General features: G+C 50.1%; 1 protein-coding gene across 1 annotated transcript; it reads left to right on the top strand.

Moving 5' to 3' along the window:
• Positions 1 to 540: 540 nt before the first annotated feature.
• Positions 541 to 23,300, top strand: AGPAT2 (1-acylglycerol-3-phosphate O-acyltransferase 2). Its single transcript, XM_065418892.1, has 6 exons — positions 541 to 734; positions 14,364 to 14,497; positions 16,754 to 16,929; positions 17,286 to 17,381; positions 19,471 to 19,543; positions 22,652 to 23,300. Exons 1-6 carry the CDS (start codon positions 541 to 543, stop codon positions 22,816 to 22,818), a joined length of 840 nt encoding a protein of 279 aa, XP_065274964.1. The 3' UTR covers positions 22,819 to 23,300.
• The last annotated feature ends 187 nt before the right edge of the window (positions 23,301 to 23,487 follow it).

The following is a 23,487-nucleotide window of genomic DNA, read 5'->3' as shown; positions in this document are numbered from 1 at the left end:
GGAAGAGTGAGTGTGTCAGGGTGACCAGGGGCCGGGGGAGGCTCAGGGAGTGTGTCAGGGTGAGCAGGGGGAAGGCTCAGTGAGTGTGTCCGGGTGAGCACGGGGAAGCGTGAGTGTGTCAGGCCGGGTAACCAGGGGCCGGGGGAGGCTCAGGGAGTGTGTCCGGCAGACGGAAGAGCGCGGCCCGGGCCGGAGCTGAGTGCCAGCCAGCCGGGGCAGGGCGGAGGCACGGCCGCAGCAGGCGGGAGGAGCGCTGGGCGCCGCCCCGTGTGAGTGGCCGGCCGTGTGAGGGGGCGGGCGGGCGGTAGTTGGCGGGGCGGGGGCGGGCCCGGCCGATCCCCTCCCCCCGGGGGGGGGGGGCGCGAACCGCCCCTTAAGGGCGGCGGGGGCCGCCCCTCGGCGGACTGGCTTTAGTTCGGGGCTGACTTCGCCGCGTCTCCGGCTGGCAGAGCAGGCGCCGCCCGGCCACTAGGGTCCCCGCGGAGCGCCGCCCCGGGCCGAGAGCCGGAGCCCCGCCGGGCACCCCCCGCCCCGGCCGGCATGGAGCCGAGCTGGCTGCTGGGGGGCGCAGCCCTGCTGCTGCTCCTGCTGCTGCCCGTGCTGCTGGCGCTCAGCCCCGCCGCCCACTTCCAGCTCAAGATCGGCTTCTACTGCGTCCTGTGCGTGGCGGCCTCGGCGCTGGCCGTCCCGCTCTGCCTGCTGCGGCACGGCGGCCGCACCGTGCGCAACATGAGGCGAGTGCGGCGGGAGAGGGGCCCGACCCCCGCAGGAGCCCGCCTGCCCCGCTCCGCACCCGGCACCCCGAGGCGGCGTCGGGTCCCGCGTCCAGCCCCGCCGCGAGGGGCTGAGCCGGCTTGGGAAGCCCCCGGCGCGGTCTCCGGTGGGGAGCGGGACGGCCGAGCCCCTGCCGGGCAGCCGGGACGGGGGGGGGGGAGAAATCTGCTGAGCGGCGGGGGCCTTGGTTGTGCCCTTCGGGGTGCTGCTCACTCGTGTGCCCCCCTGGGGACCCGCCCGCTGACCTGCTCTGGCACTTGCACTCCCGGGCAGGGGGAGCTCAGCGCTTTAAAGGGGGGCTTGTTTGCCCGCTGGGTGTGACCGGGCCCTCGCTGTGCCCTGCTTGTTAAAACGGCTCTGTGCCGCCTGGCCTGCTACCAGCCTGTCTGCTCGTTTGGGTTAGCAAACGTTGAAAGGCTCCACGCCCTCTCTGCACCCCAAAACTAGTCTTGTCTTGTAACCCTGGCGTTGTCCTCTTTATAGACCGATTGTACTCGCCCTTCCTTCAGTGATGGGCCCCAGCCAGTAGTCCTGGTGCTGTAATCCTTTGCTGTCAAAGCAACAGCTAGGTCACAAACACTGTCTTGTGACAGCTCGGCATGACTTGAGCAATAGGAGGCTAATACAGGCAGGGCCGACGAGAGGGGGGGGAAGCTGGTACAAATTACCGGGGTCCGGAAGGGGGCCCGGGGCCTGGCTTCCCCCCTCTCGTCGGCCCTGTTTAGCCAGTCCGCCCTTGCTGGGGGGCCCGAAAAAAATTTTTCACCGAGGCCCGAACCCACTCCCTGAATACAGGTAACTGCTTTCTGTTGGCTTACAAGCCTTGCTAGCAGGCAACACTTGGAGACTGAAGAGCTAGGATGTTAATGCTGCCCCCCCCCCCTTAAAACAACACGCTTCCTTAGAGGCTTACAACTAAAATACTGACCGCTTTTAACTCTGGTGGTTAGCTACTGTGAGCTACTGAACTGTGGCCCACTTACCACGGGTAGCTTGCCAAGGGATGTCAGGCCACAGGGTGCTGGCTCTCTTCCTTTCCAGCTGTTAAACTGCATTAGAAGGTGCGGTGGCTAAAAATACATTAAATACTTTCCTAACCTTTTGTTTGTCCCTGTAACCCATTGCAGTTGCAGCCCCACGGATGTTAAAGCTATTGCAAATTGGCAGGGAGGTGACCTGTGTGGTTATGAAGGAGAGGTCTCCATGAAGTTTCTATTAAGATGTGATCTGCCCTGTAAACATACTTGGGAATCTTTATTATTAGAATGTCCTCTTTTCTGCTTCTTACATGTGTAGTAGTTTTGTTTTGAAGTGAGAGTGTGGATTTTCTGTAGGTTTAATGCACTCAATTGCTAGTTGGAGAACATGTATTAGTAGGACGGAGGTTTTTTAAACACTGTATTACTCGAACAGTTTTAATCTGTTCAGTTTTGTATCCACCCCATTGCCTAGAGTCAAATACAACAGGCTGAGTGGGGTGATCTGTTAGATTGAGTAACTCGTCACTTACTTACGCAATAGTGCACCTGATGACTGAAAGTGCCAAAGGAGGGTGTGAAAGCTGGGAAGTCACTTAACATATATTTTTCTGATTTATTCCAGTCTCTAAAGAAAGCTAGTGAGCTGTATTCAGGCCTAGGTAACCTGTGCCAGTTGGCGCCCTGACTTGTTTTGCCTCTGCTTAACAATCTGTCCCAACTCGCATTTAGCTCAGATACTCCGCTTCCTTGTCCAGACCTGAAGAAGAGCTCTGTGTAGCTCTAAAGCTTGTACTTTATTGGACCAACTTCTGTTGGTGGAAAAGATAAGACTTCTGTTTGTATTGCTGCAGCGGTGCTACACTTAGAGGTTATGCTGCTCTGATTCTGACAATGTTCAGCCCTGGTTGGGGTGAGGATCTTTGGGAAAATGTTTATTCACGGGCTTTTGAGAACACTTGGGACGACTTTCACAGCTGTAGTATCTCGATTGTGTTCACTCTGGCACTGCTGAAAGTGGGGTTGTATAAAGTCCAGGCAAGCTGAAGATGGCTGTAGAATTTCCTATCACTGTCCTGATTTACTTGGGAGATAGATCCTCTGACTAAACAAAAGTGTCTTGGTGGAACTGGGCTGGGGGGCGGGGAGGGAGAAAGAAGCAGGGAGGGCAACTGAAAAGAGATTCTCCATTGCCATTTCCTGTTACAGGCACATTCTGTGCCCTGACCACTTCCCAGAAATCTACAAATGTGAAATATCCATTGTGGTAGCAGGGAGCTAAGGTGCAGGTATGATGGTTTTATAGCAGGGATAGTCAATTATTTTTATTATTTTCTCTGGACCAAAAAAATAAGTAAATATTTTTGAGGTCTGTTCAAAAGCATCTGGCTGTCCAGATTTAGTGCTGGTTTTCCTATTGACTAACCCTGATTTAGAGTGGCGCTGCAATAATTAATGAATACTGTATGTTGCCCGGGTTACTGGGATGCTTACATATGACTGTCTTGGTTTAGTTTAATGGAGGGCTGAGGTAGGGAGAAACAAGCAGGAAGAGGAGAAAATAGCTGAAGACAAGCCACTTCTCCACAAACACTTGAGAATTAGAAGATGATGCCAGGACAGGAAAGGGCCTGGGAATACAGGCCACCAGAAGAGCGGTGGCAGGTTTTAAAAGGAACACTGTTGGCGATGGGGTGTATTTTTGGCAAGCCAGACTGGGATGCAGGAACCTGCTAAGGTGTCTGTAGAAGCTAGGCCTGCCTAGGTTACCATCAGGGGATCTTTAGGTAAGATAGACATGCTGGTAGACTTTTGAAATCTAAATGCTTTGTTCCTACTTAAAACCAAGTATTGTTTATATTGCAGAAGGCTGTTTAACTATTGGTCATACACCTTCAGAGTCCAGCCAAACACAGTCAAATCTGCAGGATAAGAATGGCTGATAGACCGGCCCCTAGGTAAGAGTGGGAGAATTGTGGCATTCCGCCCCAGGAGAGGTTAAGGCGTGAGAGGTGCACTCAGACCAGCAAGTGTTCAGAGGTGCAGCTAGTCCTGTAACTGACAGTACTGTATTGAACTGGAGCAGGACAGTAAAGCCTCTCCCTCAACAGGGAAATGCTGTTGTAGAAATTTCCCTACTGCTGCTAACCCCATGCTGACTCCACTTGGCTGTATTGGGAGCCTTGCTGTCAAAGGGCTGCTGGCTTTTTAAACAATCCTTGGGATCCCTGCTCAGAGCAAGGTTAAACATTCTTATTCCCCAAATGTGTCCATCTACAGTTCTAGCTGTTGCTTCTGAAAGCAGTGCGTCCCTTTGCTCTTGTCTGTATGTTGGAGCATGGCCACCAGATTCTGCTTCTGTTATCTCTATGCACAGTGCAATGTGGCAGCTTCATTTTTAAGGCTGCTGCCATAGTCCTCTTTCCCCATGCCTCCTCACTCCTCACAAACTAGTTTAACCCATAATCGCTGCTGTTTCATAGTGTGAGGGCGCTTCTGCGTTGCGGTCATATGAGTTTAATTATAATCTTGTGAGCAACCAAAGGGGTTTTCAAAGAGCAAACACAGATCTATCCTGATGCTTAAATCTGTCATTTTTGTCTATTAACTCTAAAGGGTGTAGCTGGAGGTGCTGTCTTTTGAATAAGATGTGAAAACACGGGGCTGACCGGTAGGTGTCTGGGCTGACCCTCTTCTGAAGTGTAGGGATGTTAACCTTTTGGAGTCCTAGCCAAATTCCAGTTGTGATTTTACATCTGTAAATTCCTTGGAGGGTTTCCATGGTCTGACATCCTTATTCATGTCCCATCTCTAATTGTAGCTGTGTGCTATTAAGCAGTTTCTATGTTCCACCCTGGAGGTAGCTAGGTTTTAGTGGTAGGTGGAATGAGATGCTCCTGGATAGTAAGTAAAGATGATCTGAGACAAGCAAGTGATTTTCTAGTCTCACTACAGTGCAGTGGTAATAATACTGTTGTGGAAGTTTAGTAGCTAGAGTGTGACTTCTGTAGGTACATGATGTAATCTGGGATGCAGGAGCAAGTTGCTCTGTGTTGAGCTTGCATATGAGCAAAATGAATTGATTCAGAATGGCCTTTTCCCTGCATGCTTCAAATCTTTATTTTAAATGCAAAGGTGTAGCTGTCAAACCAGTGCCCTGACACTTTTGACAGCAGTGGCCTGCCATGGCCAGAGATAGGAATAGTCCACCTAGTGTTCCCTTGAGCTGCACATAACAATCCCTGCATCTTTTGTGCGCACCTCTTAAGCCACAGATACTGGTCTCTCAAAACTTAGGAACCGCACTGCATGTTGTCTACTGGCACCTGACCGATCTATTGGCTGTTTACATATACAGCTGTCTCTTACAGAATACTAGTCTAACAGGAACCAGTATTATTTTGCTAAAGAATATTTCTGCAAAAGTATATACAAAATACTTCAGCTGAGGATACAGAAGGGTTTGTAGGAACCACCACAAAACCGAAAGACACTTCAATCTATTGAGAATATACAACTGTCCTTTCAAAGCAGGCTGAAAGTGTGCTTGGTACAAAAGTACTTTTATAAAAGCAAAAACTTCTTTTCCTGGGCTCTTGCTGTTAATCTTGCTACCGTGACCTCTCTTTAGATCTGGAGGAAGGAAGAAAAATCTAATTGTACTTCATTTGACCTCCAAGGCAGTGTTCTAGTGTTGTCAAAGCAACCGCTGTACTTGAAGGGAAAGTCACGCTACAATTAGATGTTTAAAAATTTCCTTGGGTCATTGACTGAGAACTCTGAATCTTTCACCACTCTCCCATGTGTATGTTTCTTGAGATCCTGACTTCTGTGTGGCCTGTCGAGTCTTTTTGTTTTGTTGATCTGTCTCTCCGAAGTTCTGTTGCCTTGATAAACAGCCAAAAGGGTTCTGTAGCCGTCGGTAAAAAAATATCAGCACGTTGGGGAAATTGTCTTTACGATATCCTAGTATTTGTAGTTACAACACTTGGTCTGAAGACTTTCACTTCAGAAAGAGAACATTATTCAAGGGCTTTCCCTTCTCCAACAAGCATTCTTTGGAGAGCTGACCGACTTGTCCTTGTTTGGCTCTGCTGTCTCTGTCAGTATACCGCCATCCAAACATCTTAACTACTCTGGTCTCATTTCCCTTGCCTACATGTGTGAAGGGGAGAGGTGGGGCAGGGAAGCAAAACTGCAGTAGAAGTGTGGTGGGAGGGTCAAGAGCCTGCACTTCTTCTGATCACTGGAGTGATGGGCTTGGCCCTCCTGGGTGAGGGATGAGTCTGAAGGATTTTTCACCAGGGTGGGTGGGGAGTTGAGACCAGCAAGAATAGTGACTTGCATAGCGGGAGTGCAGGCAAGAGAGTGAGCAGAGAACCGAAGTAGCAGATGGGGAAACTGAAAGCAAGATGTAACTATTATGATAGCCAAGTATTGTGCTTCCTCTAACTGTGTTTTGGGATGGGGAATGCGGCGACTCAATGCATGTAAATGTATACAAATAAGCTGCCGTCCTCCATTTCCTGGGATATTGCCAGCATGGCCCTGCGTGCTGCAAAGGTTATACACAACGGACCTAACACAGTTCTGCGGTTACAAACGCCCCTGAGAAATGATCCAAGTAGAACTGTCTTTCATGGAATTAAAAGCTCAGTGGAAATTATTCCATTAAGATTTAGAGGGTTATAGAACTGTCTCTCTCTTGGTGTTAAACTACACAACGGTGCCCCTTTAACTGTAAATTATCAGTGGGTAGCTGTGTTAGTCTGTATCCACAAAAACAAGAAGGAGTCTGGTGGCACCTTAAAGACTAACAAATCTGCCCAAATAAATCTGTTAGTCTTTAAGGTGCCACCGGACTCCTTGTTTAACTGTAAATGTGTGTTACACAAGCAGCATGCTGGTGCAAGCAACTGCTGCACTAGCTAGTGCTGCTCTGTGGTGTTCCTACATCCTGGCAGGCGTACGATGACTTGCTTTGCAGTTTATGAACTTGGAATGTATTGTGCCATGTTAGCAGGATAGTTCCCTCTGAGACGTGCCAATACCCTGGCCCTCTGATTGTGCATGATAGTAATTCTCATCATTGTGCTTCGCCTTTTCATCCAAAGTATCATGTTTTTTATAGATGTGGGGCATCAAGGCACAGAGGCTCTCAGGACCACAAAGGGTATGTCTGCACTGCAATTAAAAACCTTTAGCTGGCCTGGGCTCTGGGGCTGTTTAATTGTGACTTGGGCTGTAGCCTAAACTCTGGGCCCCTCCTACCTCACAGGGTCCTAGAGCCTGGATGTCTACACTGCAATTAAACAGGCCTACAGCCTGAGCCCTGCGAGCCAGAGTCAGCTGGCCCATAACGGGCCAGCCATGGGTACCCGAAGAGTTATTGTGCGGTATCGGAGTGGAGCCTAGGAACTCGGACTCCTGCTGTCTGCTAGACAACACTGCCATCTTTGCCTAACTTGCATATGATGCCTTCTTTTAGTAGGGAACCCCTCTGCCATAATGCTACACCTAGAGGCAGGGCTGGTTCTACGGTCCAATTATTGGGGGGGGGGGAGATAAGTGGGTATTTTGGGGCTCCTGGGTATCACTAGTTAAACAAACAACCTTCCAGGAGTCCTGGGGCCAGTTAGACCCCAGGGGTGGCAGGTAGTGCTGGGCCTGCCTAGAGGCAAACTGCCTCCTGAGGAAAGCTGGGGGGGGGGGGGCACGACTCCTGGCTTTAACTTGGTCTGGTTAGAACAAAGGTCAGGTTATTTTAAAGTTCAGCTCCACTGAGGCAGGATTGCACATGCTGAACGATAGACTTTCTGGCATAGCAGCTTCCTGGATTGTATGTGAGCCAAGTCCCCTGCTGGGAGGGGGAGAGTATCCATGTTGTGTCTTCTGTTTGGCGCAGAATATGCTATTGCTGTAGATAAGGGGCTGGGCTGACCCTGCCTTTCCCAGAAAGGACAGGTGCCAGGCTTTACAGCAGAGCTGACGGTTAGTTTTTGGGGCTGGTGTTTTGAGCACAGCTGAACTGTGTGTGTGTGTGTGTGTGTGTGTGTACTTGAAATAGTTCTGTGCCCTGGAATTTCTGGAAGCAGTTAGTACCTAATTCACCTCTGTGTTTAAACCCTGATCCAGATGAACTGAAGAAGTGTGATCTATGCATCCACAGAAGCTCTGGCTTAAAACTTTGGGTTATGGGACCCAAATGTTTGCTGGGTTAATTCTGTACTCGGGTGCCAGTGATTCTCCAACTGCTCTCTTCAGGTAGCATCACTGAAGTCAGTGCAGTTTCTTCTCCGTCTATCTCCAAAGGTGGTAGGAAAGGTAGGGGTGTGTGTGTGCACGCACACACTATGGGACGGTGGAGGGGTCACAGTATGGGGAGTAAGTGTGAAGATTTTGGCTTTTAACCTTTAGCACCAGTCTCCTGGCATGTCCCCCTGGCTCCATTCTCTAGTCTTTGCACCTAGACTAATGGATTAAAGTTTAACCTGCACTGATGAAAGTTGACTAAATAAATGATGTATGCAGCTTAGAGAGAGCCATGGCAGACTTTATGGCCTGGTACAGAGATCCTTGCCCCTGCCGCTGATTCAACTCTTGGCTCCATAATGCCAAACCCAACATGACCAAGAAGAGGTCACTATATGCCAGTGTGAGGCTCAGATGTCACTTGTTACACACAGCCGATTGTGAAATCTCATTAAAGCTGCCAACATGTAGCCTGCCCCCTTAGACCTTTAAAAGCATGAAATGCATCCTGCATTGACAATATATTTTGGTGCCGAAGGGGGCGTGTGCACTGCAGTTAGACACCTGCAGCTGGCCTGTGCCAGCTGACACAGGCGCACGGGGCTCAGGCTATGGGGCTGTTTTAATTGTGGCGTGGAAGGTCTGCACCAGAACGTCTGGTTTGGGCTGCAGCCAGAGCTCTGGGACCCTCCCACCTCACAGGGTCCTAGAGTCCAGGCGCCAGCATTTACGCTGCAGTTAAACAGCCCCACAACCCGAGCTCCGTGAGTCTGAGTCCGATGGCACAGGCCAGCTGCGGGGGCTTTAATTGCCGCGTAGACATGCCCTTGGAAATACGTTCTTGGGTCTCTGCTAACCTGTTGGTTGATGAATTAAACTTAATGTTTTAGTTTCACAATCAAGTGTGATCGTTGAGGCTTGTGAAATCCAGTCTGGTGGTCAGGAAGCTTTCTCAGGTGAGTGCCTGTGACTTGTACAGAACGTAAGCGTCTCTTTTTAAAATAAGAACTTGGCCTCTGGCGTGTAGTGTTGGAAAGAACCTTACAAACCTGAAGCGAGCACAGCTGATCCACTGCTGTTTACACACACACCCTAGCAGAGGCCCTGGAGTGACATCTGGGATCTGATGAAGCTGCAGCAACCATGTGGGCAGCCATGAAAACAGTCAGCTAGGTCAGTTTAGTACAGCTGCTACTCCATAAGACTGAGCAGCAGCAGGGTCAGGAACTGGAGGAAGACAGGATTTATCTATACTACAGACTACAAAGCCACACTGTCCAGGCTATGCTGGCAGGGACCCCTAGTCACCCCACCTGAGGAGTAACCAGGGAGGTAAAGGAATGCCGTTTCCTCCTGTCCCCTGCCAATGTGTCTCAGTAGCATGAGGCTTATGACCTTTGTAATGCTGTCACCACATGTACTGGAGGAAATCCTCGCTGCAATGCCCCTCCTCTTGCCCAATTAGTGTAGCTAAATGAGTCGGGTCCTGTGTGCTCTGGCTCTGCTCCAGATCAGTACGTCACCCCTTGTGGTCTGAGCAGTTTTAGGACAACCCCCTCACATGTTGTGCAACCTGGACCTTTCTCTTACAACATCAAGCCACCCCCTCATTCTTGCCAGTATGTGCCCTTGGGTAATGTGTAACCAGCTTTCCGCAGAGCGCTGGTTTCCAGAGCAGTGACCTCTCCGCGGGTTTGGCGATGGAAGGGAGGTGGGGTTGGAAATTGGGTCATTCTCGTGGCTAGGATACTGGTGATCCTTGTGCTGACTTTGTGTCACTTTGGCTCTCGTAACCCCACTACACAATCCTTTTGACTGTGTGCTGGAGTGAGACAAAATGGGCTAAACCTCTGCCTCTGATTTCTGCAAAGAATGAGTTGGTATGTGTGTTTGTGCATGCTCGTTCTGAGCAATTGCCAGTCTCCTGTTCGTTACTCTTAGTAGTAAAATGATCTGTCGAGAGGCAGACTTGAATGCAGCCTGGGTTGGTAATCACTGGACATTTCTGTTTGAGTGGATGGAGCACTGTATCATTCGGACACCCTGAGAACCAGAAAAAAGGAAACCTACTTTATTTGTAGTTTACCAGACAGGAGCTGTTAGCTTCATCCTGGAGGTCAGTTGGTCTCCTGCAGGCCAGTCCATGGGCCGTGATTCCCTGAATTAAATGAATCTTCTCTCAGTCCCTTCTCTGTGGGTCGGTGTCCCTGGTGCAAACCACTCCTGCAGCTGGCAGGAAGTGGGGCGTTCTCCCAAGTTTTGGCATAGATACTGTGCAGGGTAGGCCATGGGCATCAGGACTGACAGGCCCTGCTGTGTTGGGATCAGTGCTCTGCAGAGGTGCTCACGTTGCATTGCCTGAGCTGTGTCCGGTAGATAGAGGACTTGAGTCTCCTAGCACCAGTCCTGCCAGTATCAAACAACATCTGGTATTCTGCTGACCGGACTAGTTTGGGGAGTGAGTGCTGTCCTGTCAGTGACTCCTGTTGCCTTGCTCGGCATCTCTCTAGTAACCCTAAATCAATAGGATTTAGTAGTAATGCAGGAGGAAAAGTTGCCCTCTCCTGACCTTGCTTCTGTCTAGGAAACCAAGTAGCTGCTGAGTCGGGCTAGTCAGATGCTTTGATCAGCTTTAATAGAAAATCGCGTTTTGACAAAATGAGAATCTTTGTGGAAAGCTGCTGCTTTTCTCACTCTCGTTTTTTGTTTAGTCAGAAACCACTTTGACTGAATCTGGTGTTTTGACCAGTTGGACTCTTCCTGTGGGAAAACTTGAACATGTGAAAAATTGTCAATTTTCATTCACTTTCTGCAGGGGAAGAACCCATCCTGACCAGCTCCAGTGCTGGCACAGTGCCCCATGTATTCTCCCTCGAGTTGTCTGCTTCCGGTGTCCCACTCAGCTGGTTGTAAAAGCCCCAGTCTGTCCAGTCCAAACCAAAACTACTTGCAGTTATCTCAAATCTAGTTGGGCTGTGAATGAGACTGTACTTTCCTGAGGGTGCAGGGTCTGGGAGGAACTGAGTGGTCCCCTCCCAGAAGCCATGCTGAAATGAAGAGAATCCAGGTAGAGAGGGAGAAGTGTGTGGAGGGGTGTCATAGCAGATAGAGGATGGGGACTTGGGAGAACTGGGTTCTATTCCTGGCTCTGTCCCTGCTCTGCTGGGCCTGGGCCTCAGTTTCCATATCTGTAAAATAAGGATAACACTGACCTCCTTTATAAAGTGTTCTGAGGTCTGCAGATGAAAAGTGCCATATAAGAGCTAGGTGGAGGTGATAGGGAGGAGAGAAAACCCTAATGTGTAGCATGGACAAGGGTGCTTGTGACCAACTGCAGGCATGGTGGCTTGTGTTGCTAAAACTCGGTTAGTAACCATGGCAGCTAACCATGTCTGCCTCCTAACAGAGGTCTAGCTTGGGACATGGATGCATGGACCTGTTTTGTTTCCTATGGAGGCTAGGAATCGCTAACCTTGTTTATAATCTGCTTTAGCCAGCCTTCCTGGGCAGAGCTGGGAGGTAAAGCATCCTGGAGCATGCTGCTCTGTGTGAATGCCCCTGGGCATGCTGGCTCACGCTGAGGTGCTGTGTGAGGTAGAAGGCATTCAGCCAAGGTAGGCCAGGAGGTGGGCGCGGCTGCACAAACAGTTGTGCTGGCAGAAGCTGTTGTGTGGGCGCAAATGAAACTGCAACCTTTGCCCGGTCTGTCTACAGAATTGCTGCTCCGTGCCGATGGCTGCCAGCAGGAGCTTCGGAAATGGCCATCACTTTTGCAAGGGGGCTTATTGGAGAGTGCAAATGCCCAACCCACGCAGTCTCAAGCCAGATGTGCCGGGGAGGTGGGGGGAACTTCAGTCTCAGCAAGTGGGGCTGTGCCAGGCTGTCTGGCATGTTCAGGTGGAAAGGTGGGAGAGCAGCTGCTGCTGCCCATGGTGTGAGACAGTCTGGTTAGGCTGTTGGCTCCTTGTGCCCCCAAGCCGAGACCCACTCTCACAAGACACCCCTCCCTCTCCTTTCCCTGTCAGCATTAGGGGAGCATGAAATACGCTCATCCCAGGTTCCATATGTGCTGTCACACCTTCATCTTCCCCTATAGGTGGCAGTAGCTTCCCCCCCCACACACACACCCGGCCTGAAACAGCCAGTATGTGCTGGCCAGCTGATCTCTGGGCCTCACACTCCAATTCTGAGCTCGGGGGACCCTGTCCCACCTCTTTGTCTTCCAAGTGCCGCTCTAAACACACACTCTTCTCTTAGATCAAGTCTTTTTTGTCTTAAGCAGCGTACGCGTGACAGTGAGATTCACCAGCACTTGAACATGGGCTGCTTTTGTTTTCTGTGTTTAAGTTTTACGCACGCACGCATCTCTTATTCCCTACATCTGCTATGGGAGGCTGTTAGCTTCCAGCGTGCTCCCAGCAGAGGTGCTTGCTTCTTCTGCCTCTCTGATGGGGATGCCTACTGACTGCCTCATCCCCTGCCCCCCATAACTGTTATCGTGCCGGAGGTGTAGGGCTGAGCATTGGAGCAGGGAAATGGAGGTTTTATCCACCACAGCAGGCTCTTTGTGTAGGTCCTAGCAGTGTATGGGCAGCTCATCTCTGTGGTAGCTGCGGAATGCCCCCAGCCCTGTGGCATGCCAGGAAGAGGGATGGGAGACTTGCAGTTGGAAGTTCTGGCTTTTAACTGCTAACCTTAATTTAAATGAAACTCTGGCTTGGCACTTAATTCCATAAGGGCTCTTTAAGCTCCACCCAGCTGTGTGGGTGGTAGGAGCAGCACCCTAATCTCTGCTTGGTGGCAGGGAGCTAGCGTGCGTCCTTGTACAGGGTGGGGTCTTGGTTCTTGAGTCTGCATGAGTCTCCTGTCTCTGCTCCACGGGACTCGCTCAGCAAACCGCCAAACTCTCACTTTCTTTACTAGACACCAATCCAGCTGTTTCCAGATTGAAACCAAGGGAGCCAATTTACAGCAGAAACAGCGACTGCTCGTGCTGTAGGGCGCTCAGCCCGAAACGGAGTCGCATCGTAAGCGCTCAGCCCAGTCTCTTGTCACTGGGTGCTGACCTCTCCTGAAAACATGGTTCCCACCCCAAAGTGCCCGCTGTCTAAAGCAGTAGGCAAGACGGAGTGTGTTGGGGAAACCCAACGGTGGGGCTAGCGTGGCCCATCTCCAGCGGGTTCAGGAAACCACTTTTCTCTTGCCAGAACTTCTGAAGCAGCTCTGCCCAGTGCAGCAATGGGGTCTGTGCGGCTGGACCCCTCTACCTGTGTGGGGAGCCCCATTGAAGACGGTGGTGCTCCCTACAGATACGGAGCTCTCCTCGGAGTTCATTGCGGGATTGGACCCTTGCTTCTTTGTAAGGAATCACTGGCCAAGATGGCACTGAGAAGGATCGCAAGCTGCTCTATGCCTTCCCACAAAGCTCCTTGGAGTGAGCATCTCTCCAAATAAGTTGCATTAGGCGGATATCTCAAGTAGCATTACATAAGGGCTAATGCACCATAGCTAGTCATCTTGCATGCTGGAAGATGGCAGGTGGTGAATCTACTGAACTGGTTCCTGTAGTGGGCTGTTTCACTAGAGAAAGCTTTCCCCCTGCAGATGGCAGTGTCTTATAACGATGGTACAGATAGATGTGAAGAGAGATAAACAAATATGACTTCTAGGGTGAGTCTACAAAATCCTGTCGTTTGTATGTTTGATCATTGAGCTCAGTAGATAACTTGTTTGCCCTTCACTTTCAGGGCCTTTCAGTGATGTAGCTTGGACTGAGAAAGTCAAAGCAATTTCCCAGACTGGGGAAGAATGTCACACCGTTTTGGAGCGCAGCAGGCCTGCGGCAGAGTGCTGGCGTCAGTGGGGGAGCAAAGGGTAGTTTGATTGACTTGCCTTGGCACTAAAGTGTCCTCAGAGGTGTGCAGAGAAGCAGTGAACCCTTCAGATGTGGGAGGGTGACTGTTCTGTGGAGCTGTGTGCTGTACTGCTCGGAGGGAGCTGGTCCAAAGGTACCCTTACATAAGACCTTGTGGGGGGAGGCTGTCGATGAGGGTGGGGTTATGTGACAACTGTTTGGAACAGGAATTGAAGAATATTACATGTTCCTGCCCCTCCTAATAAACTACAGGGCAAATTAGGCAGCTTCCAGCTCATGCAGGGACATCCCAGGACATGTGTGAGGGCAGGTAAATGAGGGAAGTGTTGACACCTTTTTTGGTCCTTAGGCCTGTTCCTCTGGCTTAACAGATTCTTTCTGCTGCCCTAGTGCTGCGTCTTCCACACCATAATGCAGACGCTATCGACTCCATGAGACCTGCTGGCCTCTGACTTCTCTTCTCTCCTCTCCTCTCCTCTATGCAGAATCATCAAAAATATCGTCAAGACCTTCAAGTATATTTATGGCCTGAGGTTTGAGGCGAAAGGACTGGAGAAGTTCCAGGTCGAGGGGCCATGTGTCATCGTGTCAAACCATCAGAGCATCCTGGACATGATGGGTGAGTTGCTTGGGTTGGAAAAGAAGCTGTCTCGTCTGAAAGTGAACTGTTGGGTGCACCTAGCTTTGCTGTTTGGGAAATCCTGTGCTTGTCCCAGATTTGGGGAGTCTCCAAGCCTTGTAGTGGAAGAGGCTCCAGGAGACCTATCTGTATGTCACAAAGTGCATCGGCCAGTTCTGCCTGCAGGAATTGCCATGTACGGTGTCGAAAGCTACAGCAGTGTTTTGAGGGGAGAGATGCACAGCGTAATGGGACAGTGGGTGAGCAGGGAGGGGTATACTTGCAGTTGGGCGCTCTCAACAGAGCAGTGGAAGAGCCTGGTACAGAGCCTGGTATGTAGCGATCTAGGTATTGCCAGACTGGATCAGACCCAAGGTCCATCTAGTCCAGTGTCTGGTCCATGACCGTGATCACCGCCTGATGCTTCAGAGGCAGATGTAAGAACAGCTGTGGGATAATCAAACACAGGCACACAAGAGGTACTCAGCGTGGCTTAGAGCAGTGGTATGAGAGTTCTAGTCTGAACTGTCACTGACTGGCTGTGTGCCCCCTGGGGAGAAGAATGTGGCTGCCCCCCCCCCCTTTTCCCTTCCGCCTGTGCTCTCTAGTGATCCTGTGCAGGATACTTGTTACTACAGCTCGCTGAGGCTCTGAGCAGGTTTAGCTGTACCACCCCAATTACTGACCCATGGCAGGCATGGGTCAAGTCTTAGCCTTCAGTCTAGTGGAACGGCGGTTCTGCTCTTGCCCTGAAATAAAGGCCAAGGTCTCCCCATGGCCTAGGGCCTGGTACTTCATTCAGAATTTGCAGGCTGTCCTATTAGAGGGCTGCAAGCTAACCTTCCAATCCTGCAAAGATCTAAAAGGCAAGCCAAGCAGAGAGGTATGTGGAGTGGCACCCAGAGGCCATACTCCCACTTTCTCCAAGCTGGGACAGTAACTAGATACTGTACTTCATCCTTCCATGGGTAAATATTCCAGCTGGAATGCCTCTTGTTGCATTGTCTGGCTCACTTGGGTACATCCCAAGGGTTTGTTCATCTTAATAGAGGACGTTAGCATGACAGGGGTAGTGAAAGGGTTTAAAAAAAAAAAAAACCTTGACTAACCAGAAAATAAGCTAGTGGAGCCCTTAGAGCGAAGGAGGAGACTGTGGTACACCTACTTTCTAGCTGCAGCCTGTCCGCTGGCTCAGCAATTGAGACTACATTATTACTATTCATCATAGTGCCTTAGAAGTCTATCATGAACCAGGACCCCATTGTGCCAGGTGCTGTACAAACACAGCTAGAGTCTAGGAAGGAACAGGTGATCCAAAGATGGTGATGTCGTAGCCCCATCTTACAAACATGGGAGTAAGCAGGGTGGGTCTAAGGCGAAGTGAGGAGTGATGGCAGAGTTGGGAATAAAACCCCTGTTTCCTCCGTCGCAGCTCCTTGCTCCAGCCATTGACTCCTCCTGCCACCCTGTAAGTGCACGTATAAAAAATTACCTTTCTGAGCTGCAGCCCCTGTTAGAGAGCCAAAGGCTCCCATGGGTCCCTTCTGCCATGCTCCTGCTGCAGAACCAAGGAGGCCCCTGAGGCAGAGCTGTGGAACAGGTGGCCGTTTTACGATGTCTCCTTCCCCTCCCCCCCCACGCCCCGTTCTCATTCCATCCTCTTACGACTAAGGCCAGGTCTACACCCAGCCGCTAGTTCGGCGGCTGGGAATCGAAGTTCTGGGTTCGATTTATCGCGTCCAGACCAGACGCGATAAATCGATCCCGGAAGCGCTCGCCGTCGACTGCGGTACTCCAGCTCGGCGAGAGGAGTACCGCGGAGTCGACGGGGAGCCTGCCTGCCGCGTGTGGACCGCGTCTGAACCGCGGTAAGTTCGAACTAAGGTATGTCGACTTCAGCTACGTTATTCACGTAGCTGAAGTTGCGTACCTTAGTTCGAATTTGGGGGGTAGTGTAGACCAGGCCTAAGTCTCTTCAGCGTCTAATACCTGAAAGCTGCTGAAAGACACGTGGTGGTTTGCGAGCCAGCGGTGCTGCTGAATCAGCAAGGGATCATCTCTGCAAAGTTCCCTGGCTGCTGCCACCCTTCCTGTATATGCAGCCTGGTGCAGCCATTCGCTCCAGGTGCTTATCAGCAAGTGTGGGTTGGGTCGCTCGTACGCTGCCGATCTGGTTTGTGGGTGGAGAAGGGTGTTCTTGTTGTCACGGCTTATTGTGGGTGGGCTTCTTACACTCTCCCTTCGCCCTGGGCTTAGGGTTGATGGAAATCCTCCCAGATAACTGCGTTCAGATCGGCAAGAAGGAGCTGCTGTACACTGGCCCTGTGGGTCTGATAATGTACCTGGGTGGCGTCATCTTCATTAACAGGAAGAGTACGAGCAATGCCAAGACGGTGATGTCCGGAGTTGCCCAGACCATGCTGGATGAGAACGTGAGTACAGTATATGCCACTAGGTTTTTGAGAGTGCTGGGCACTGCTTGCATCTGTTGGAGTAGAGGGCTGCTTGTGCTGGAACATTAGTCAGCCGCTGGATTAAGGGAGGGTGGAATACTATGAGAACTATTGTCTGACCTCTAGTACCTGGTGGCTAGCGTGGACATCAAATGCCAGTCCTGGCTGTAGCTGTATCCCGCAGCAAAATCTTCTGAGGAGTTCCAAACAACTAGGAATAGAGGCATGCAATCTGTTATCTGAGTTAGCCCTAGAGAGGTTATGTGGGTTAATTCTACAGCTAACTTCTGGTGTGCCAACAAATGGAATTCATGGTTTATCTCCCTGTCTTACAGGTGAAGGTATGGATATATCCGGAGGGCACGAGGAACGGGAATGGTGACTTGTTACCATTCAAGAAAGGAGCTTTTCATCTTGCTGTTCAGGCACAGGTAACACTTGTTGGCTTCTTTTGCGGGCCAAAGCGCTAAACAGGCCTTCCAGTGAAAAGTCTACCTATGGTGACCAGACACTGGCAACATGGGATTCTTTAGCGGTCCAAAATGTGAGCATGATAAATGACACCCAGGCCCTTTGACGTGAACGCTGTCTTCAGAGCACCCAAGATAGTAAGCTGCAGAGAGAGGCCGCTTTCTCACTGGGCTCCCAGAACTATGTGAGTCTCCTTGGAAAATGGCACCTGAAACTTCCCAGATAAATGGGCTAGAGGGGACATGGGTGGGGACCAGAGAGATTATAAGGGACTGCCCTCATAGGTCCATGGGGAGGAGATGATGGCCAGCCAATACCATGGCGTAACTGGCATCCTTCTCCAGGACAACCCCATGGAGCATGATCAAATTCTGGCTAACTTGGCTCCTTCTACTACTGACTTGCATTTTAGCTTCTAAAGTCATAGTTCTGAGTCACACATCTAGCCTGCAATAACATGGGTTAGAACCCGCCTTTGTCAATTAGATCCCTCCTTTAGCCAACTGAATCACTTCCTCAGTGTTGCCTGCTCTACAGTGCATGGTGACCCGGTAGGTGCTATGGCGTCTGTGGTGTTTAGCACAGTGCAGGTGGGGACTGATTGATTAGTGCCATGTCTTGGAAGAAGCAAGATTAAAATGTGGTTCAATACATACCAATGCCGCACAACTTATACAGGCTGTGGTCTGGATAGTTTAATTTCCAGCTCCGTAGTGGTTGGTTAGATGAGTTTATTAAATTGCAACATGGTATGTTCTATAACTGAATATCAACTTTTGTCTGTCTTCTAAAGTAGCCATATTTTGTGACCGTTTTTCTCTTTAAAAGAGAGCGAGAATTGGGTAAATACAACTTAAATAGTCGCCAACATACTGGAAGGGGATAACGCTTGCACTGGTGCAGTGGCCTGCTGAGCAGATACATGGAGGGTTCTAGTTTCCCAGGCCACTAATTTAGAACTTTACTAAGTTCACTTGAAAACGGTCTGGCTATTCCGCTTCTCCTGGATTTCTTCAGGCTTAGGAAGTCCTACCAGACTCTGAAAACCAAACACTGCTTATATCTCATGTCCATTCTATGTTTGTGGAGGGCATGATGTTTGTATGTAAACAAGCTTTAATATACCAGGAGCAGAAGGGACCATAACCAACAATGAAGCAGAAAATATTAAGATTGTAGTTCTTAACCTATTTCCTGTATATTTGTCTCAACCTCCTTGATCTCTAATGGACAGTTCAAACCCAGTGTGGAGCCTGTGACTTAAGAAGCCAATTCCAGCTAAAGACCACAAATTCAATGTACAAATTAGCCACCCAATAATAAGTTATTAAAGATGGATTTCTAGAGACTGGGCTAAGGACAACATCTGAAGTGGTGGCTGGCTTCATTTACATTCTCAGCAAGTTGCCAAGAGTAGATCTTCCATATTGTGCCAGATTAAAAATAGCTGCCTCTTCTCCTCTTTCTTGGTTAGAGGCATTGCCTTGCTCATAAATGATTGCAAACAGTGATTCCTGTTCCTAAATATTTAACCAGCACCTGCCCCCTCTTGTGTGCTTAGAGGCATTTGCAGTGAATGTTTGAGCTGCTTATCAACCTAGGGAATTGCAGGATTAAACATACTGAGGAGGATGGTGCGTCGGGCTTTGACTTGGGAGAGTGACTGTGTGCTTAGAGCCCTGGCCTGAGACCTCAGGTCAATTCCCAACACTGCTGCAAGCTCCTGTGACCTTAGGAAAGTCACTTGGGCCCCACTCCTCAAAGGTGTGGAGGTGCCTAATTTCCATTGATTTCAGTGGGAGTTAAGCTCCTAATACCTTTTTGAAGATCTGGGCCTTTGTCTTTGACTCCATTTTACTTATGGGAAAGGAGAGAGTAACTTTCTCCTGCCCTCTGTATTCTTTGAGCCTACAGTTCAAAGCCAGAGTTAGGACTCTGTTCTGTATTTGTAGACTACCTAGCACAACGGGGGCTCAGTGTTGACTGGTGCCATGCTATTGTAATACCAAAAAACCCTTTAACTTTCCAGTACTCTTTTTCCCTTTCAAGGTTCCCGTTATTCCTGTGGTGTATTCCTCGTTCTCTTCGTTTTACAATCCAGCCAAGAAGCTATTTATATCAGGTACTGTACTGCTTTGAACCCCTCTTGTTTATGGGCGGACTCTGTTTCTGGTCTCTCAGCAGAAGAAAAGCTGGGCTCAAGACAGAGGTGCTGAGGCGCCTTTATTTGGGCATTCCTGTCGCAGTAGCTGTCCTCTTACTAAGTTGTGTTCGTTCAGTCTTCCAGAGCCGGATTGTCCAAGGCACTCAGTAGCCATGATCAGGGCTAGACTGATTTATTTATGTTTCCCCAGCAGAGCTCATCTTAGACGGTGCTCAGTCAATTGAGCTCTCTTGACCATCTGGCCCTTAGGTGCCCAAGTAGGAGCTGAGCTCTTCTGAAAAGCGGCCTCCAAATCTCCTTCACTTAAACTGTTGCACTGGGACCCAGCGGTGAGGGTAGCGTTTGGGCAAGAGGGGGCAATGCTTGGTGTTGGGCCAGGATTGTTTCTACGTACTGTGTTGGGCCAGCTGCTCTTAAGATGCAAAGCAGGGTGCATATAGGCACCTCTGGGGACCAGGGATCAAATTCTAGCATCTTACAAGTGTCTTGAGCAGCTGCTAACCTTCCAAAGCTCTCAAATTACTTGGCTCAACAGGCAGTCTCTTCTGGGGAGGCCCAGGGATAGAATATCAGGGGATGCTACCGGTGGGTCACAGCTCTCTCTGGCAGCATATAGTATGCCCAGTTACTATCAGCTCTTCACTTCAATGAGCAAATCCAATAAGGAGGTAGTGACAGCAGTGAATAAAAGCTTTTTCGGATTATCCTTGGGGAGAAAATCAGCCGCCTCTGTCCCCTTCCTCTTTCCTGTCACAATCAGGCCACTTCTGTCCCAATGTCCCTCAACTGGCATCTTAATTCTTCTCCCATTATCTGCAGTTTTAGTAATCTCAGTGCTGGGATTACTTGTCCTTCCGAGGTGCCTCACGTGCTGAGCCTTGGGCTAGGGGAAACCCTGACTACAAGATCTAGGTGGCTGCTCTTCAGGCAGGCATTGTGGCCCAGTGTCTAGAGCACTGCACTGGGACTTCGGAGATCTGGGTTCTATTCCTGACTTGGCTACTGGGTGATCTCAGGCAAGTCACTTTCCTGCTCCCTGCCTCAGTTTCTCCATCTGTAAAATGGAGATGACGCTGACCTTTTTTTGTAAAAGCACTTTGAGATCTTTGGATGGAAAGTGCTAGGTAAGAGCTAGGTTGTGGTATTCTTACCTAAGAGGCGGCTCTGGGCCTGTGGTAGAAATATCTCTACACAAGTTGGGGCACAGGGAGAGATGTAAGCACCCTACTGACTAGAGTATGGGCTGAGGCCTGGTCCTGTTAACTCTCATCTGGCCCATGCTTGCAGTAGATAATGAGCAAAAAGGGAATGGGCGAACAAAGCACCTGACACTCTTGGGTCATGCACAGCAGGCAATGTCCTGTTCTGCCATAATCAGTAGATGTTTCCTGTGTTCCAGCCTGCTTCCTCAGCACATGCAGGCTAGGTCACTGGGTTGGCTTTTTGGCTGACTCGTTATCTCAAGAGTATCAAAATGCACCTGGCCCTGTAAGAGAGAGCACCTGAAGGGCTCCTGCTGCCTCGTAAACACTCTTGCAAGGTGAGGCTGGAGTTTCTTTAACTGCTCACTCAGGAGCTTTTGGCTTCAAAGGAATGAATTGTATTTCTGTCCCCGAAGGACTTCCTGAGTGTTGTCCTAGCTGGGTTCGGAGGCCCCTGCTCTGCCTGACAGCTGTACCCAGCCTTTGTGACAGTAAAGGGCACCCTGAGAACTGAGGAACTAGGAACGTCTTTCAGAAGTGGCTATTGTTACTTTTCTTGAGTGGGTACTTAGCAGCCCTGTTGAGTCCCCTAAATGCCATTGCATGCCACGGTGGTTCCTGCTGCTGCAGAAGAGGAGCTGGGGGGTCTGTGGCTTGCTTGTTGCAACAGCAGGGTCTGCTGGTTTAATTAACCAAAAATAAAATCTTGCTCCACACAGCAAAAACCACCCCCAGAGAACTGTACTGCTGGGCAGCCATGTGGAGGGTCGCTGGCACTTCTTACTGTCTGGGGAAAGCCAAACAGGACTACATGGCTTCCAAATGAATATGGGCCCCCATGGGTGGGAGGGTTAAGAGGTAAATATCACCCAGCCAAATCAAAGATGTGATGACTTCAACTCTGAGAGCCAAGTGGCCTGGCCTCAAGTGAAGCACCTTGGCTTGATTGTGGCTTTCAATGACTGGGACCTGAGCAGATTAGGTAGGCCAGAGGGTGTGTAGCTTAATAAAGGAGCAGAAGTACTTTACTTGCAGAAGCAAAGCTTTAAAAGATGGAAGTATCTTGTTTCAGACCATACTCTTATTGTGTACATATTCACTCACCCCTATGATCCCACCAAATACCTCCAAGGATCTAAAGGTTCCCAGAGAGTAAGATCTTATTCCAGGTGGTTCAATTCACACTCAAGGGTACGGCCTGAGAGAGACACTTGGGTATTGAATGTAGAAATGCAAAACCCTGGGTGTCACGTGCCATGTATGTTGTATAACATTGACGTTCATGACACGACACGTGTCCAAGGAAATTGGCTCTGTTGAATGCTAATCGCTACTTGCTTGTGTACATGAGGGGGTTGTGCTGTCACAATCCTCTCTAGAGAATTCTTTGTTAGTAACAGCTACAAAAATTACCCTGTTTTCTAAAAATGTCACACCGGTGACCTTTTGCAATGGACTCTGCCACTAGCCTGGTGGGGACAGGGAAAGGAGTCGCAAGTTCTGCCGGACTAGTCCGTTGTTTGAGCTACAGCTGGAATTTGCAGGCATTTCCTGCAATAGGAAGCCATGAATGCTTGGGGTCTGGGTGCCTGCTGCCAGGAACTCCTTGTACACAGCCTTGTGACACAGATGGAAACGAGCTATCCCCACTAATGGCCATTACAGCGGATGTAACTGTGCACTTAGACTGGATCCTGGTAACTAGCGCATGCGAGCTTTGCTATGCTGTCTGCTATGGCCACGTCTGCTGGGCTCCCGGGGGTTGTGAAGGTGGGGATTATGACTGGTATTTTAGCCATTCTCCACCTCCCTATGACTATCTAATGGCCAAATGCAGAACTTGAGTTTCTTCTCTTGTTCCTAGGTAAAATCCGGGTTGAGGTGCTCCAGCCTATTGAGACCAAGGGCCTGAAGGCCGAGGATGTCGCCGACCTCACGGAGAGATGCTACTGCACCATGAGGGAGACCTTTTTCAGATTATCTGGCATAGCGAGTGAGGCGAACGGCTCAACGCAGGGCCCTCAACAATAGTATTCCCAAATAGCAGGGACTGAAAGGACCTATTTCCATTGCCAAAATATCCAAGGGGTTTCTCCCCTTCCTTTGCAGCAGGTTTGGGCAAATCCTAAGCCTCTGCTTAGGGTAACCTTAGTTGACAAACCCCATTTGTTGGGCCAGTTCTACTGTTCGGTGAATCTCTTTTGTGGGTTCTTTCTCTCCCCTGGGGAAGTGTCTCCTGCACTCGGTTTCTCAAACACCCTACAAGAGCTAGTGCTGATGCCCAGTGCAGTGAACTCTTCTGCAAGCTCCTGCCGCGCTCAGGTAGCTGGGACAGTAGGTGTTGCAGAACACCGTGTTAAGGTCCTGGCACCGACCACTGTAAGCCTGGCACTTGCCACAGCCAATCCATTGGATGCCGAAGACCGTGTTAGGTACATCTTTGCAGCCTCCACATGATTAAAACTCGCTTTCATCCTGTCCCTAGCTGTTGGTGCTTGAGGAGGCGAGGGTGGGAGCAGTTCAGATGGCGCTCTTCATGCGGCTGTGCATTCCCAGCGCTTACTGGCAGGGACTGATGCCCTAGTTGAAATCTTGTTCACAGCTGAAATTCAGCTTCTAAGGTCTCTGCCCAGCACTGTTTCATTCTTCCTAGCCTCGACTCTCACCTCGGACACAATTTGGTTTTTGCCAAATCAACCT

The sequence above is a fragment of the Emys orbicularis genome, chromosome 18 (assembly GCF_028017835.1).
Source record: "Emys orbicularis isolate rEmyOrb1 chromosome 18, rEmyOrb1.hap1, whole genome shotgun sequence".
Taxonomy (NCBI): Eukaryota; Metazoa; Chordata; order Testudines; family Emydidae; genus Emys; species Emys orbicularis.
This window is presented reverse-complemented; position numbering and strand designations above follow the sequence as displayed.